This window comes from Prinia subflava, chromosome 5 (assembly GCF_021018805.1).
Source record: "Prinia subflava isolate CZ2003 ecotype Zambia chromosome 5, Cam_Psub_1.2, whole genome shotgun sequence".
NCBI classification, from domain to species: Eukaryota; Metazoa; Chordata; class Aves; order Passeriformes; family Cisticolidae; genus Prinia; species Prinia subflava.
In genome coordinates this window covers 59,140,030-59,156,536 of record NC_086251.1, presented here as the reverse complement: position 1 = coordinate 59,156,536, position 16,507 = coordinate 59,140,030, and the positions used below count along the sequence as shown (strand labels likewise).

Here is a 16,507-nt window from a genome sequence, read left to right as displayed (position 1 = left end):
GGTTGAGGTTTGCTTTATTATTCCCACAAGGAGTTAATTTGTTTGGAAATGAATAACTCACAGCAATTTGAGTTTAATTGATGATATTTTAGAGGAAAGGAAAGTGTTACCATCTATTTGCATACATATTTAGAAGGAATATTTGTGGCTTTTTGGAACTTGAACCTGACAGAAACGTTTGCTGAGTCTTTTGTAACTGTGTAGTAGAAACTTGGATTTCCTAGTGCAAGTGTTTCCGTTAGACTTACCCGAGTTACCTTTTCAATATTGGGTAAGGCTAATCCTGTGTCTGTGAATACAGCAGTGAAAGCAGTTGGCAAAACCTCTAAGTGAGTTTTTTGTGCCTGTGCTGCTGCTTTGGTGTCTTTTACACAACCTAACAACCAAGGAAACCTTCCTTGGGAGCTGTGCTAACGCTGACGTGTTGCTGTGTGTGTTCAGTGTCCCATGCAGGAGCCTCCATGTCATCTGCTTCCTCAGACACTGGAATGAGCCCCTCGTCATCCTCTCCTCCCCAGAACGTGCTGGCTGTGGAGTGCAGGTGATGAACATTGCTCTGCCTTGCCAGCAGCTCGCTGCCATGGACATAAACCCTGAAATTCAGCCACAGAAAGCACTCAACTGGTTGGACATTGCCAAGTATATCCTGTACACACTTCCACTGCTGGACTGTACCCGTTCCCCCCCTCCTACCCTCTTCTTTTGGTTAATTTACTGTTCAGAGAACTTAAGCTCATTGGTAACTGAAGGTTTGTAGGCACAACGTGACATCCTTGTCATTGTGTTTTTGTTTCTTGTTTGTTTTGTTTTGTTTTGTTTTCCTAACACAGAGAAAGGGCACTTATCAAATTTGCAAAGTTATGTCCAATGAAGCATTCAGGTGTTCTAGGGTGATCCTAAAAAAAAAAAAAAAGAAAAAAGCAAGTGCACCAAGCAGACATCAGAGTATTATCCAAAAGAACTGAGTAACTGCTGCACTTTCACCCAGCTGTGGGTAACTCTTGGTGAGTAGTTCCTCTTTGTGGAAGCACTTGCTATACAGAACTGCCAAAGTATGTGTTCAGCAATGTGCCCAGTTTTAAAGCTGTAAATGGGACAAAATAAATTGTGAAAGGAAGTGTAGTTGACTGAAAACTACAGTTGTAATAAGTCTTCCACTTTTTATAGAATTTTTGAGCACACAATTATGCAAATGTTTTAATGTTTATTAATGTTTACAGTGGAATTGTGAATAGGTTTTCAGTGGACTATCTTATCCCTTGACAAAAATATTTTGTCTTTTTTCTATGTAATTTCAGAGTTTTTATTTTGTTACAAAAAGACGAAAAATGAAATATATAACAACAATGAAGTTATTTAACAAGATTTCTAAAGCTGAAATTTTTGTGTAAAATAAGGTATCTTGCAACTTGTTAAATATATTTATTCAGACATTGGATGTTGTATTTTTATGTATTTTTTAAAATATTAATAAAATTGGAAAAAAAAAATTCTAGGTTAGTTCACTCTTTGGACAAAACATCCTTATCAGTTCTGGCTCTTCAGGAGGAGTTATCCAGTAGCCAAACCTGTACTTGCAATGGGTCTGTCTACAAACCCTCCACCACACAGATCTGCCAGCAGGCATCTGGGTTAAAAATCAAACTTTATTTGGAAACTTTGGCAGTCCTAGTACTTAACCTTGTTTGGAGGAACAAAATTTCTTGGGTTGCCCTTAAGAGATGCTTTGTCACAAGTTCTTGTGTTTGCTGTACTGCCGAATAAATTTATATCTCCCAAAGTTGAGATGCACCAATAAAGTAAAAGCGACTGTGTGTGCTCTGCCTGTGGGTTGTGCCACGGGCAGATGCAGTTTGTAAATAACTCTTCCAAACCCATGTATTTAAAGCAGTTTGCATATACATTATGTATAAAAAGTGATTTTTTTAAACGATTTTTTTATTCATGTTTGTACATTGAAAGGGGGTGTGAGCCTCTTTTTCTGTGTTTAATATGCTGTAGAGTAATAACATAGATGCTCTAGACTGTATATCAGGATATTCTGGTTCCACACGGCAGAAGGTCAGGAGGAAACACTAGTCATAGCATTACTAAAAGTGATGTTTCTTGAAATTTCATTTTACAGCATTTGTCAACTTGTGATTCCAATCCCTTCCATTTTCGCAGAGAATTAAAGAAAAAGTACTCTTGTAAATGCACTTTTTCTGTCTTTTCTTAAGCAAAGCAGAATTATTTCAATGTAAGATAAATATGGAGCTCACTAGACAGCGCTAATAAAGGCCATGTTTTAAACATAGGCTTTATATTCTATTTTTATTTAAGTGATTGTTCTTGTACATGTCTGGACTTTGCCCTAAATAGGAAAGTTAAATCTCCATAAATTACTGTAAAAACTTTTTTCAGAGCTAACTTTTACTTGTTAACCTTCTAATAGCTACAAATAAAAAGCAATACTCATTGAAAAGGAAGCAACACGGGTCACATGTTTAATATTTGCAGAAGCAATCCAAAACCTGGGGAAATCACAGGATTCATGACATCTTGTGCAGATCTCTGCTCTCTAACCTGTGTTGAGATCTTAAACAGGCACAGAGGATGGAGGAGCTGCTGCCCTGGCCTGGATGTTGCCCACGTGTGTTCTCGGCTGATTCCTGCTCCTGTCTCTTAGGGATGATTAAAACCCTGCTTGGAAGGCTCCAGGTATGGTCCCATGGAACAGGGAAACCCATCCAGCACTGACAGGGAGAGCTCCCTCTCCCAGCTGCTCCCCTTGCACTGCTCACCCCAAAAACATCTGCTCTTACCCTGGCACAGCACCAAACCTGCAGGAAAAGATGTCACTGATTTCCTGGTTTTACCTTTCTGGGAAGGAGCATATCAGATTTCTCAGTAAAAGTTTCATAAAATGATATTTTTAAACATCATAGGGAAAAGAAAATCAGCTGGCATCACTGGGCTGTCCTGGGTTAAAGGTGAAACCAAGAAGAAACCCTAATAAAATCTATGATTTCTAACTCTGCAATAATCCCCTTATTGAAGCCTTGTTGATATAAATTCCAAAGTGTCTTTCACGGGCTGAAAGTTTATCCTGTTGAAGACACAGTAATTATGATTATACAGAATTGGGATATTTTTTAAATAAGAGATTAGGTATTGTGTTTCTGAGGCCAAACAGAACTAAAGCGTTTTGTGCTGTTCTGCCTTCTGATCTCCCACAGGTTTTCCTCAAAATCATACTTGTTTATTTCAAGCTTCATTAGGAGGTAAAAAAAACCCAACACAACAAGATCCAGGATCCAACACTGTTAAAAAAATAAGGTTGTAGGAGAATCAGATTCTTCCTTCATTTCCTGCAAATGATACAAAGAACTGCTAGCAGATACCTTATTTTTGTATTAGCAGAAATCTGAAATATTGAAAAACACTCAATGTTTCCATGCAAGGACATAAGGTAAGATTCATTTCCTTCCTTGTTTTCATTTGCCCTTGCTTTTATCGAGTGGATCAGCTACATTTTGTACTAATGAGTTTTTATTTTCTGATGTGAAAGTTTAGCAACACCCAGTAAAATCCCTGCCTGGTTTTGGCTCCTCCATCAAGTTGCTGGTGGCTGAGAAAGTTTCTCCTGCTTAATCAGCCTGAACAGATCAGGCAAGAGAAGCAGAGTTGTCAGAACAATAATAAGTAGTCATTGTTTTGACAGAGGTCAAACAGATTTTCAGTAGTAATTACCAGTGAATGAAAAGCATAACAAGGGCAAAGAAATGTGTCTTCATGAAGGATGATGTATCTGACCTTCACAGGGAGCAGCAAAAAAGGTGATTAAATCACTGTTTGTGCTTTTGTGCATGCTTCAGTCTAATTTTTTAAAAGGTGAGATATTAGAATAGACAGGAATTTTTTAAATGGTTACATGTTCTCATTTTTTGTAGGGGGAACCATGCAGAAATGGCTACTAAAATGACTCAAGGTGGCTTGAATGTGGAGCTGGGAAGAGACTCTGAATCTAAGGATTGTCAGCTCCTGTGCCTCAGTCAGAATATCCACTGCTGAGAGAGTCTTCTCTGCAGACAGGTTTGTCAACCAGATGGAATATTACAGTAAAAAATTAATACTTTTATAACATGTTCATTTTTTCCTCCATTAAAAATATTCTTGGATAGCTGAGGCAGCCAAATGGATTTTGTGGGCAGCATTTACTGGAATTCTTAGAGCAGTAAGTCTAAGAAATGCTGTTGTCTTCTTTTTAAGAAAAGAACAGGTTTGGTTTGATGGCTTGAAAGAAATCTGACATGAGCCAACAGCCAGATTTACCAGCTGAAATAAAAGATTCATGTGTTCAGAAGAGTCTGTTGAGCTGTTTACTTCACTGTGCCTCTGCCTTTGCAAAAATTGCGCACTGAAATCTTGGTTATTTTTTCCTTCTCTGGGCTTGGGATTTTATTATTTGCTACAGTGTGCAGGATAAAGGCTCTAGAGGTGTGGGGGGCATAATAAAACAGTGAAACCAAAGGGGATGTTACCAGAGGCTGACTCACTGTAATTCCAGGGCTAAGGAAAATGACATTTTATAATTAGCTCACACTGTTAAGCTTGCTCTCAAATTTTAAGAAAATCTGTCATTCTCCCATATTACCTCACACCAAATAGGATGGGATTTAAGAGGTCTCAGAGTTTAAATTATTCTGCTTTATCAGTTACCACTGAGTTGCTGGGAATTATTTGGGGTCTTGTTTGCTCTGGAGATCTGTGAGTTCCCCAAATTCCATATTTAGTTCTTAGTCCCATCCATTGCTTTGGGTTGATAGGTAAATTTTTTTTCTTTGTTGTTCCAGTGTTTCTGGTCTGATGGTTGTTTTAATACCAGTGAGTGGTGGATTTTATGATTAGCCACAACCCAATGACAAATACTCACTGTGCTGTCATTTTAAGAAAACTGGAAGGATAGAAGTGCCAGTTGTGAAAGCAATTATTCTAAGAACAGGACTTGTCTGGTGTCTTCTTTGTTTTGAATTATCTCTGCTATTTATGCTGGTACTCCTGTTCCTTCCCATTTCAGAGGAACTCTGAATTCTGGCTCAGGGCAGGTTGGTTCTGCTTCAGCTCTGCTGCTGTTCCATGGGTTAACACCCCTGTGCTGCTGCTTATCCCACACCAGGAGTTCTCCAACATGAGAAGTGTCTTTGTTTGATGCCACTCGGCCTCAGTGCACCAGCAGAGCTCACTCACTGCATTAACCACGGAAGCTTTGCCTCACTTTCCTTTTCTCAGTGTTTGCCAGCAAAGAAAAGCTGCCCTGGAGCTCTGCTGCAGCTGTGACAACCTGCAGGGGGTTGTCACTCGTGTGTTTAACCCTCACCTTGAGCTGCTGCTGTGGGTCTGGCGATGTCTCTTGAATTTGCTGCTGTTCAGAGTAACCCAACATTTCCATTCCAGCACTGTGGTGTCTTCAGCTGTTCCTAAACTCCTCCTCTAATCCCTCATCTGGGTACAGCTTGACCTAATTTACCGTGCTCCTGCCAGCTATGCCAGTTTCATAAGGAGGGGTAAGATGTGGAATTTGTGTGAAATACTCTGCTCTATTGCACAAGAGCTTTTTCTGTTTTAACAAGGCACTTGTTTATGTGGATGTGTAACTTAAAACCGTCTCTTGGTGTTCCTTTATTTCCCTTATGAATAAATAAAGCTATTTTAAAAGAAAAGAAAAATAAAACCCCCAACCCTTGATTCCTTCTGCACGTGCTCTGCTTTTCACCCTGCAGGTGAGCCCTGTGTGCCACCCCAGGGGCAGGGATGGAGGGGCAGGTGCAGCCCTCAGGTGGGCAGGACAATCCATGTCTGATAAGGAAATGTTTTGGCAGTGGAACCAGTGAGAGGTAAAATTTTATGTTGGTCTGTGCAGGTATTTGAATATGATTAACTCAGAATGTGAGAGCAGCCCCACTTAATGCTGTGGGAACAATTATGGAATAATGTTATCCACAGGCAGTGCAGGAGGAGCTGATCTTTGTGGCTGTGGTTTGGCTGCTGCTGTTGTTTCCTGCCTTTCCTTTGGAGAACCCTGAACAATTGATGAGAATGGGATTTCTCTGCCTCAGAGGCACTGGGCAGCATCCCCGTGCAGGGTAACACCTCCCTGTGCTTGTGAACAACCAGCTGCTGTTCCATTCAGCCCAGAGCTGCTTTCATATGAAACCTTCACTGCTGCACTGTCCCTGCTCCTCCCTGCAAGGTCCTGCCTGCCCCAGAGCCTTGCTGGAGCTGGGGATGTGCAGGCAAGCAGTGAAATTTATTGTCTTTTCTTCCAGATCTTCCATGAGACATTTTCTTCTGTCTCTGGAGAATCAAAAGGAGTTTGGATTGGAAGGGACTCTTACAAGTCACCGAGTTCCACCCCCCCAGCAGTCTCTGTAATCCCTGAGTACTCCAAGGGTGACCCTGGCCCTTTCCTGGTGCCCCAGGATCCATCCTCCCCATGCCCTCTGGTGTGCCCCAGCCACCTCCCTGTGCCTTTTGGTGCAATATGGCCAGTAATACAACATTTAACCTGAAGAAACAGCCACTGATGTATCTCCCCTGATCTAATTCCAGTTGTTGATGTAAAAATGTTGTGTAACATGTTAATTTTACCTGATGTTCATTGTGAAGAACCTGCTGCTCCCTGACACCAAAGCACAAGGGAGTGTGAAGTTAAGGTAAAACATAATTTTAAATACCTTCCACTATGAAGCATAATTGTAACTTTCTGAGTTCTTTTTATGCTGTCCTCTGCAAATTCAAGGTGCAGGCATGATGCAGGTTCAGGTGTCAGAGGCTTTAATTACTTTTACAGCTTTTAGAGTTTGGGTCAGACTCATTCAAAGAATTTTGGAGCTGAGCTTAATGGACTCCCTAAGATTTGAACTGGATTCCTCAAATGCCATGTGCTGACTTCCCAACCAGCTCAGAGCAAATGCTGAAACGAGAGCTGTTGCTAAGCTGCAGTTCCCAGAGTGGGGAATGTCAGAGCACAGAGGATTTGCCTCCTTGCTCTGAAGCCACAGCACACTCAGTGTTTCACCCACACTCCCTGACACAGCACTGCAGTCACTCCTTTTCTTGCCTTCCAACAGAGCTCAGCAGTTGAAGCTCTCAGCAGGGGATTACATAAATTGGGGCTTTGCTTTTATCCTGGACAGAATTCAAGGAGCCTCTATTATAATCTTCCAGCTGATTGATCTGATGGCTGTGCCAGCACTGCTGCTGTCCAGGGCACTCTGGAGCAAGGTTCTCATTTGACCCTTGCTGCTGAAATGGTTTTGGTTTCTGTGAGCTGAGGAATAATTGTGTGTGCTTCCAGCAGGAAGGATCTGTGTTCCGCCGCTGCTGCAGTGAGCGTCTCCTCCCAGTGAGTGTCTGTTTACCAGCTCAGTTTCATTGAGCTGCTTTTTGGCAGGCTGCCCTCCTGCTCCTTCCCCTCCCACCTCCACTCTGGCTCACTTTTTCCAGTTTTCTCAGTGCTCCTTCCTCAGCAACTTCCCATTTTAACCCTTTGCTCCTTCTTCCAGCAGAGCGGGATCCATTCCTGCACCTATCGTGCCTCAGGAAGATGATTCACCTCCTCTTGACACCCCTTAACAGCATTTAAGAAAATGCTATTATCTTTCTGTTAGTATCCAGAGTAAAACCATTTTTATCCTACTTTTATTATTTATCTTTATCCACCTGGATGCTTTAGTTACACAGATGCATTTTATTTCCAAGCTCAAATGTATTTGTATCATCTGTACGCAATTGTCACTGGGAGTTGAAAGACCACAGCATTTTTGTAGAGAAACAGAGCTTTGACAAAACTGGTTATCCAGACCTGAAAGTGGGTAATTTATTAACTAAGTCCCTCTAAAACTTGCTTAACCTTTTTTCAGGAAGTCTATACTAATAAATAATTAAGTATATTCCTACCTCCGAACACTGAAATGAGAGAAAACCATTATTTTTTTAACCCCCCTCATGTCAGCCCCAAGGTGCTTTGTTCAGAAGACATAAAAATCCTCCACTTCCATCAGCTGAACTCCTCAGGCACTTTCCTGAGCAACCTCTTTGCACATGAAGATCCAGTGGAAAATCTCAATCATGGCTTACTTTCAAATGTGTAACAAAAAGAGAGCTGCTTCAAGAAAAGCCTTCAGTCTTTATTATGTATGTATTGATTATAATTGGCTGCAACATTTGTTGCCTGATTGTAGCAAACACTCTGGACAAGTTTTAGCCTGATATTCCCTTGAAAAAACATTGGAGACTGGCTGCCTTCTTTGGGCTGGTTCTAGCCTTCACTATTTCCGAGTAAGCGCTCACTCCTCTCCAGGGTAACCAGGCACAGGCACAGGAGGAGGGAGCTGTGATCCAGGGGAGACTGGAGGGTCACAGGGGCTCCTCCACCTTGGCAAGCACAGAGCAGCGTTCAGGGAGAGCAGCACAGAGAGCAGGGGCTGCTGCAGGCAGGGCACTGCTGCCCTCAGGGGCCAGGAATCCACAGCCTGCACAGCTGAGTTATTCACACTGCTGCTCGAAATGAAAGGTGAAGGTAACAACACAAAGCCTTCGTGCCCTTTCTGTTCATTGCTGTTCCTTCTCTGTAAGTAACAAAACCCAGCAGCTGACATGAAATAGCTTTGGTTCACTCCTCATCACCTGAAATCTCAAAATTGCTGTTCCTGATGTTCAGTTCGTGTTGTTCTGTATTTTATGAGTTAGAACTGAAGCACAGGGCGCCTGCTGACTGTCATTGCACTGCACTAATGCCTCACTGCAGGATTTCAGCTGTCAGGGTCCTTCCTAAGCACTGCTGTTTCCTAACCCAATCCAGCTGCCTTCCAAACCTCTCAGAGCCTGTGACTCCTGCTGCAGGAGAAAGCTGCAGCCAGCTCAGTGCTTGGAGTGTCAGGCCAGGCAGCCATGGGCTCCCCGAGGGAAACAAAGGGCACAGGAGCTGCCTCAGGCACAGTGCTGCTCTGCCCCTGTCTCCCCTGTAAATGCCAAAAAGATAATTCCCTGTAAATGACAGAAAGATAACCTGGGGCAACGCTGGCAGAGCAGCCCTGCCTGAGCTCCCTCTGGCATCTGTCAGCTCTGAAAGCAGCAGTGAATGAACAGAGCTCTGGAGCAGCTGAGCAGAGCCCCCAGCAAACAAAAACGCTGCTCAAGTGTCCCAAAAAGGGCTCTTTGGAAAGAACACACACGGGTATATGGCTCCTGTTGATTTTATTTGAATTAAATAAAAAAGTGTATTCCCCACGTTACATTGATTCATCTCAAACAGTCTCAGCAAAAGGCAGGTGAGCCCTCCCACCACCCCTGAAATTCACACACCAGTCTGGGCCCCCGGAAAAGTATCTGCGTCATTTTCTTGTGGAAACAAACTGCACTGCCAGGCTGAGCACCACGCCTGAGCTGCTGTTTAACCCTCCGTGGCTCCCCCTGCCTGGGCAGCACCCCCAGCTCTGCCCTGAGCCGCTGGACACCTCCTGGCAGTGGGAATGCCCCAGGGAGTTCCTGCCCAGGGAACAGCGGCACGGCTTCGATCGGAGCGCGGTGCTCTGCTCTAGCGAGGTTGGCTGAGCAGTCCTGCCTTGGCTGCCAGAGCCTCGTTCTGCTGGATGTGGTACTCCTGGAACCTCATGGAGATCCTCTGCGTCATCTTTAGATACTTCTGCAGGCAGTTCTCTGAGCAGGTTATCTACAGCAGGAGGGAAACAGAGGGCTTCGGACAGCAAATCCAGCACATCCCCAGCCAGCACCCAAAATGTCACCACAGACGGATAAACTACGAGGTGAGTACATCTCATATTGTCAAGTCTCAAGGTGAAAGCAGTAGAAAATGTAAAGTTGAGTTTCTCAGGCATGCCTGAAACATCTACTGATATTCATTCCCATATTAATTCTCCATGGAAAACACCCTGGACCTAGGAGATACCAGCCTTTTGTCCTTGGGCTCCTCTTGTGGAACTGAACTATGTATTTTGACATGAATAATAAATCCATTTAATTAGTAAATTTTGTTTTAATTCTGCTTGCAGACATACTGGCTTTGACAGCCAAATATGATCTGCTCTCTGCTAACTCAGTTGAACCCTTTTTTAGCTGTGTTTCCATTGGCTCTATCAGCCTTCTGGTACCTGCCTTGTTACCCTTCAGCAAAAGCACCAGAGTCCATCAGTCCGCTGCACTGGGAAATAAATACCAGAGCCTATTCCATCCCCAGTATTTTTCGAATTTAAAGTGGTTTAAGTGTAGAGAAAGAGTTGTGAGGTTATTTCTGAGCTAGAGTCCTACCAATTGGATATTCTGTGCCATGGCTCAAAGCTTTGCTATCACTGCAAAGGTACCAAAATTGGGTGGAGAGGAAAGCCAACCCCTCTGCCTGGGAAAGCAGACACTGCTTTGGTTCTGCTCGGTACAGAGGGATGGGAACAGCACAAGGGATGGAAATGAACCAGACAAACCCCAGCAAGCTCCACACACCACCCAGCACCTGCCCCTCTCTGTCCTAGGCTGGCACCAGCTGCAGCCAAACCTGCTGAGCAGGAGTGGAATCTCCCTAGGGAACAAATCTGGAACCGCCCCAAGCCTCTGCTGCCGCAGGGAGCCGTGTGAGACTGCTGGAGCCCAGACTTGCACTGGGACTAGAGCAAGGAAAGAGCTCAGGAGCTGCGTTTTTCCAGGGATCCCAAAGGGGATGCATGGAGGTGTTAATCTCCATTGTTTAATAAGGAATTACTTTCAAGAGAAACATGGGAATTTCCGCAGCAGGCACACCAGTGTCCATCTAGACAAGTGTCCTGTTTCCAGAGAGAGATGCTCTGCAAGAAATCCCCTGATGGACAACATGGGCAGGACTTCCCACAAGGAATTCCCTACGAGTTCCCCTGTTCACAGAAGGCTCCTGTGCTACCAGGCAGGAACCATCTGCAACCCACAGAAGCAAAAAAAGGCAGGGCACAATCAGAAAATGGGTTGGGCTGGGAGAGACTTTAAAGATCATCTCATTCCAACCTGCCAGGGCAGGGACACCTCCCACTAGTTCAGGTTGTTCCAAGAATGTAAAAATATTTTTTGGACCTAAGTCATCTTTAATCCAGAATAATTGTGACCTGTAATAGAATTCCACTAAAGCAGATGCAGAGAAGATTAGGGAAAGAAGAAATCTGTCTTGGGAAGCTAAGATAGCTCTGTTCAGGGCAGCAGAACCAAAGCTGAAAGGAGACATGAGTTTTGCCTACAGTGAGGAGTTGAACTGCAAGGAGGCAGAAAAAGCTCAAAAATAATAGTTTAAAAATTTAGACTTTTTTTACCTGCCAGAAGACTCAAGGAAAAGTTATTAGATTTTTAACCAACAAAACGATTGGGCTCTGAAACAGCCCCTCAACAGGCAAGGAGAAGCAAAAACATGCAACTAATCTCATGGAGAGCTTAACCTTGCTGCAGATGATGATGTGAGGGAGCTCCCTGCAGTGCAGGGAAGGGGACTGAACAGCCAGAGCTGTGTTCCCAGGACTCACTGCAAAGCAGCAACGTGGGCAGGGAAACAAATATTTCAGCAGGAGCCCTCCGAGAATGAGGCAGGCTGTAGGTGGGCAGCTCCCATGTCCATGGAGTCACCATTCACTGAGAGCTCAGGGAATGAAACATGTGGAATTGCAATGAGCAGCCAATATTCAGTGGAGACTGGGCAGATTCTGTGGGTGACAACCACTTCTAGAATGGTTTGGGTGGGAAGGAACCCTAAAGAGCCTCCAGTTCCACCCCCAGCCATGGGAAGGGACACCTTCCACTACCCCAGGCTGCTCCAAGCCCTGTCCAAGCTGCTCTGGGATGGGACACACACTTGGAAGCACCAGGCCAGACACCCACACTCCACTGAAGGCTGCTGCCTGGCTTTGTGTCTTAGTTTAAAGATCAAAACTCTCAAGTTGCTTCTGAAATTGGAATGCTGCACAGCAATTCTACCAAAGGGTCACGGGAAGCCATCACTTACCTCTTCTGGTTTCACATCTCTGCTAGTAAAATCCTTTATGCAATCCACAAAGCAATTTTCTGTAAGTTTGTTGTATGTGCCTAGAAACTCCTTGAACTGTAAATTAAAATTGGACAATGAATATTAAAAAAAAATTAAAATCAGTGTTAATTTTTCCTACAGCTGCATGTAAGAATCTGAAAGACAAGTAACTAGAAATATTTACTGTCAGTCAGATTTCAGCATCAAAAGCTGCTCATACACAAAACATGCTGTTTGTCAGTGGTCACCTGTTGAAATTTGGGTTGTTAACTCAATGATAACAGTTTTTGTCCTTCTCTATGCCCTACAGCTTCCTCTCTGTGTGACAGAGCAGCACAAGACTTTCAAAGCGCCCCCTCCCAAATGCACATCTCACCTGCTTGATCTGATCAGCCTCTGATATTTGTCCAGCCATGTTCCACCACCTGCGACTCAGTCACCTAAAGGGGAGGATAAAAGTCAAGTTTTAACTAAAAAACATAAATATGAACTGCTGCATTTTACATCAGAATGGGATTTTGTGCATCCCTGAAGTGTGTTTAAATGCAGCTTTGCTAGCAAACCTCCAAGCCATTCACTCCAAGGGAAGTTCCCTATTGGGAAGGTATTCAGGTAAAAAACCATCCCAGGTAATTCCAGGTATGAAACCTGACCAGATCCACCTGCTAACTGCTGTCCTTTGAAGACTTTTAGGGCATTTCATACAGCTGAAGTGACTTACAGAATACCGTATTTATTTTTTTCAGTGCTGTCAAACTCACTAAATAACCTAGGGCAGGAGCTGGGGAAGAAGCAAAGTCATAACACTTTCCAGCCTTTGAGTTTCAGTGACTTTAAATGTGATCTGTAGAAAGTAAGGAAAAAAGGCAAATATAAACTGGCAGCCTCTGAACAGATGCAGCACGAGGTGCAGGGCCTGGTTTCTGTGTAGCTGCACCAAACACCTGAACTGCAGCAAATGTTGTGGTCATTGCAGTGAATTAAATGCAAGAAAAACACAGAACAATGCAAATGGCCTTAAAGGAATGAAACAGACAAAGAAGAAGGGAAGAAGTAAACGGCCATGGATCCAAGAATTTAAACAAGAATCCTCAAGGATTCCTAATCCAACACACGGAACAAGTGAAGGCTTGAAAGCCTCCCTGCAGGTTTCCTAGAAGACTGAAGCCTGCTCTTCCTTTTCCCTTAATTTCCATGTTATCTAAGACCTGTTATCACAGATGATAATGCAAACGAATGTCACGTGTTGGCAGGAACAGGCTGCTTCAGTTTAATTCAGCTTGTGGAAGAAAAATGAGCACTGAAGTGCAATCACTTGGGGGAAAAAAAATTCTTTTAGTCCTTTAGCAAAGGCTACTTAAAATTAATCTTCTCTTATGCTTAGCAATTTTTGGGCAAGACATTCATGTTTTAGAGAGCTTTAGCTATTGCAGTGTCTAGCAGGGCAAAGGGAAGGGGTACCCAAGCTGCCTGAACATGAACAAAGAGACAGCAACAATTATTTCTCCAACAGAAAGAAAATGAAGCAACTAAAAACAGCAGCAGGGAGCTCTCACAAGAGTGAATTGTCCTCACACCCCTTAACATCACACTATGCTGCACAGGGAGCCAGTTCAGGGACTGCAGGCCAAGGGCACAGATGATTCTGGGATGTAAGATGCAAGAATTCCTCATGGGCACACAGGTTATTCCGAAGGACAGCCGACAGGATATGGTGGCTAACAATGAACCAGGTTTTATTCAGGTTGTCACTGGATCACAAACTGGTTTGGGATGGAAGGGACCTCAAAGATCATCCCATTCCACCCTCCTGCCGTGTGCAGGGACAGCCCAGCTTGCTCCAAGCCCTGTCCAGGCTGGCCTGGAACACCTCCAGGATGGGGCACCCACAGCATTTGGACACCCTGTGCCAGGGCCTCACCACGCTGACACTCAGGAACTTCTTCCCAATATCCACCCCTGCCCTGTGGCAGTGCAAAGCCATCACCCCTTGTCCTGTCACCCCCTGCCCTTGTGCCAAGTCCCTCTCCAGCCTCTCTGCTCTGTCCTAAACCCCTGATTTGTTTCAGGTTACCCACAGTAACCAGTGAGAAGTGATGGCAACTCCACTCTCCACTTTCTCAGCCTGTGAGAAAACAAAAGCAGTGTCAATTCTCTCGGGGCAGGGTTTGTAGATAATTAAACAGAAACTGCAGGCAGCAGGGAAGACTTTTGTCCTCTGCCAAAGGCGGGAAGCTCAAAGCTTCAACCGTGGGTGCCATTTTCTCACACTCAGCGTTGCTTCATGATCTGTGTTTACAGCAAACCTGATCCCCTCTTTCTGGGAATGGCAGATTGAAACTGCAGCTTCACAGAGCTCTGACACCTGGGAGAGGCTCTGATTCACAGCAGCACCATCTGATCCCAAGTGCCTGAAGCTCTTGTACAGGTATTTCACACATTCCATCGTGAAATGACACGGCTCTGCTGCACCTCCAGCCATGGATCAGCCATAAATCAGCCTTACAGCTAAAAGGAGCTACTGAACACTCCCAGGAATGTGCAGATCTGGTTTGTTCTCAAGTCTGGTACATGTCTTAGTTCAAGGTTTCCTGCTGCTTCTCCCCTTTTCCTTCAACTCTGAAAAAAGCTTTTCAAAGGGTGAGCAAAGAATGCTCAGCACCTCAGCCAGCCTAGCCCAGAGCTGCCTACAGAGCTTTTCACCCCTGCTGCAGGGCTCAGGTTCAGTCCTACAGAGCCTGGAGGACTTTCCTGTGGACTAAACAGGATTTTAAAATTCAGAAGCATGATTTAAAAATTCAGCACTGCCCTTCTAAGCAAGGATACTCATTGCAGGAAGACATCTCTGAATAAACCTCTGCTGCAGGGGACACACAGTCTGGGTGAGATGGTTCACCAGAAAGGAGCAAGAGCTGGGAAATCTCCCTACTCAAAAGGCCCTGGAGCTCTTCCAAATATATTCTGGTGTTTTAAAGAGACATTAAAGTCCCTCTGAGCAAAATAAACAAGGCCTGTGCTTGGCATTTTTTCCCAATCTTTCTGAGAAGAGCTGCATTTTTCTGAGAAGAAGAGTGATAGAGAGACACTACAAAACCCTCGCACTTGTAATCGCCACTAACCATCTGAATCAGCTGTAATTACCACCTACTCCAGAAAAAGAAAGCTGAAATGTCTCTTTAAACCTTTGCTTCCAGCTGCACACAGAGAACACCACGCAAGTGTTTCTGAAAAGGAAAGAAGAAGAGTAAAAACATCAAGTCAAAGAAACGTCTCAAAGAATAAAAATCTCTAGTCAAAGAACTGTGTCAAGGTGAACTCCCTAGTTTGTAAAGAAAATCCTTTTATCATAGAGGATTGCTAGGCTACAACTGGACTGACATTAGATTTAAAAGAAGCCCAAACAAATTGATTTTAAGAGGCCAGAGGCGTTTAATGAAGTGAGAAGGACAGGGTGAGATGAGAGGGGCCAGCCAGCAGCTGGATCTCCAGGTGGAGCTGGTGCAGGTTGTTCATTCAGGGTCTCCTGGACTTGGCCTGGACCCTGCCCTGAAGGTGAAGGGATCAGAGCTACAAACCGAACACCGAAGGTGAAGTTAGAGGAGTCGGCCTGACCGCGGGCACCCGGAGAGCCTCTCTGGGCACACGGAGCACGTGTACGGGCGTCAGGCCTGCAGGAAAAGTCACATTTCCCACCAGCACTCTCCTTTTTAAGTGAGATCACACCTGGCTGCCGCTTCTCACCCGATAAAACCAAACCCTGAGCCTAAAACAACTTCGCGTCGAGCTTTATTTTTTGCGTCTTTTCCTTCTACTCCATCCTCCGGTTCTCCCTTCCAAGGGCACGTTGAGTTCCTCTCCCTCAGGAATCACTCGTTCGGCCACGCCCCGGCCCAACACCGCGCACGGAGCGCTCTGATCCCCTCCGAGCCGCCCGGCACCGGGAAAACCCCGGGGCAGAGCGGGGAGTTCCCCCTGAGGGCCGCAGGGAGCGCTCCCGGACCTTCACGGGCCATGGGATCGCTCCTGGTTCCTCCCCGGCCCCGGGAACGCTCCCGGTTCCCCATGGCCCCTCCCCGGCCCCGGGAACGCTCCCGGTTCCCCATGGCCCCTCGCAGTTTCCGGGAACACTCCCGGTTCCCCATGGCCCCTCCCCGGCCCCGGGAACGCTCCCGGTTTCTCTCGGTCCCCTCAGGAGCGCTCCCGGTCCCTCACGGGCGCGCGCCCGTTCCCGCGCCCGTGCCCTCACGCGCTCCGGGCCCGCGCGCACTCACCGCCCCGCGCGCCGGCCCCGCAGATTCGCCACACGCGCGCGCACAGGGAGGCCCCGCCCCCTTCCCCGCAGATTCGCCACGGGCCGGCGAATCGGCCGCGCGCGTACCCGCCGCCCGATTTACCCTCTCGGGGCCTCGCGTTCCCCGCCGGACGCTGTTGAGGGGAGGACCCGCGTTTCCCGCCGGACGCCGCTTGAGGGGA

General features: G+C 45.5%; 2 protein-coding genes across 6 annotated transcripts in view; one reads left to right on the top strand and one right to left on the bottom strand.

Moving 5' to 3' along the window:
• Positions 1–2,468, top strand: part of ARID4A (AT-rich interaction domain 4A) — a 46,401-nt gene extending 43,933 nt beyond the window's left edge. For both annotated transcript variants that reach the window (XM_063399599.1, XM_063399598.1), the window contains one exon: positions 442–2,468. In XM_063399599.1, coding sequence (XP_063255669.1) covers positions 442–545 — 104 coding nt within the window. In that variant the 3' untranslated portion in view covers positions 546–2,468. The remainder of the gene's footprint in view (positions 1–441) is intronic.
• A 6,755-nt stretch (positions 2,469–9,223) lies between these two features.
• On the bottom strand, positions 9,224–16,388 carry TIMM9 (translocase of inner mitochondrial membrane 9). Of its 4 annotated transcripts, none has more exons than XM_063399594.1 (4): positions 16,306–16,388; positions 12,411–12,474; positions 12,014–12,109; positions 9,224–9,715 (listed from the first exon to the last, which is right to left on the bottom strand). In XM_063399594.1, the coding sequence occupies exons 2-4, from the start codon at positions 12,447–12,449 to the stop codon at positions 9,581–9,583; spliced, it is 270 nt and encodes an 89-aa protein (XP_063255664.1). In that variant the 5' UTR covers positions 12,450–12,474; positions 16,306–16,388; the 3' UTR covers positions 9,224–9,580. The 4 variants fall into 4 exon arrangements, with proteins under 4 accessions (XP_063255664.1, XP_063255667.1, XP_063255665.1 ...); XM_063399597.1 differs by lacking the exon at positions 16,306–16,388 and adding an exon at positions 15,610–16,193; XM_063399595.1 differs by lacking the exon at positions 16,306–16,388 and adding an exon at positions 15,154–15,258.
• Positions 16,389–16,507: the final 119 nt, after the last annotated feature.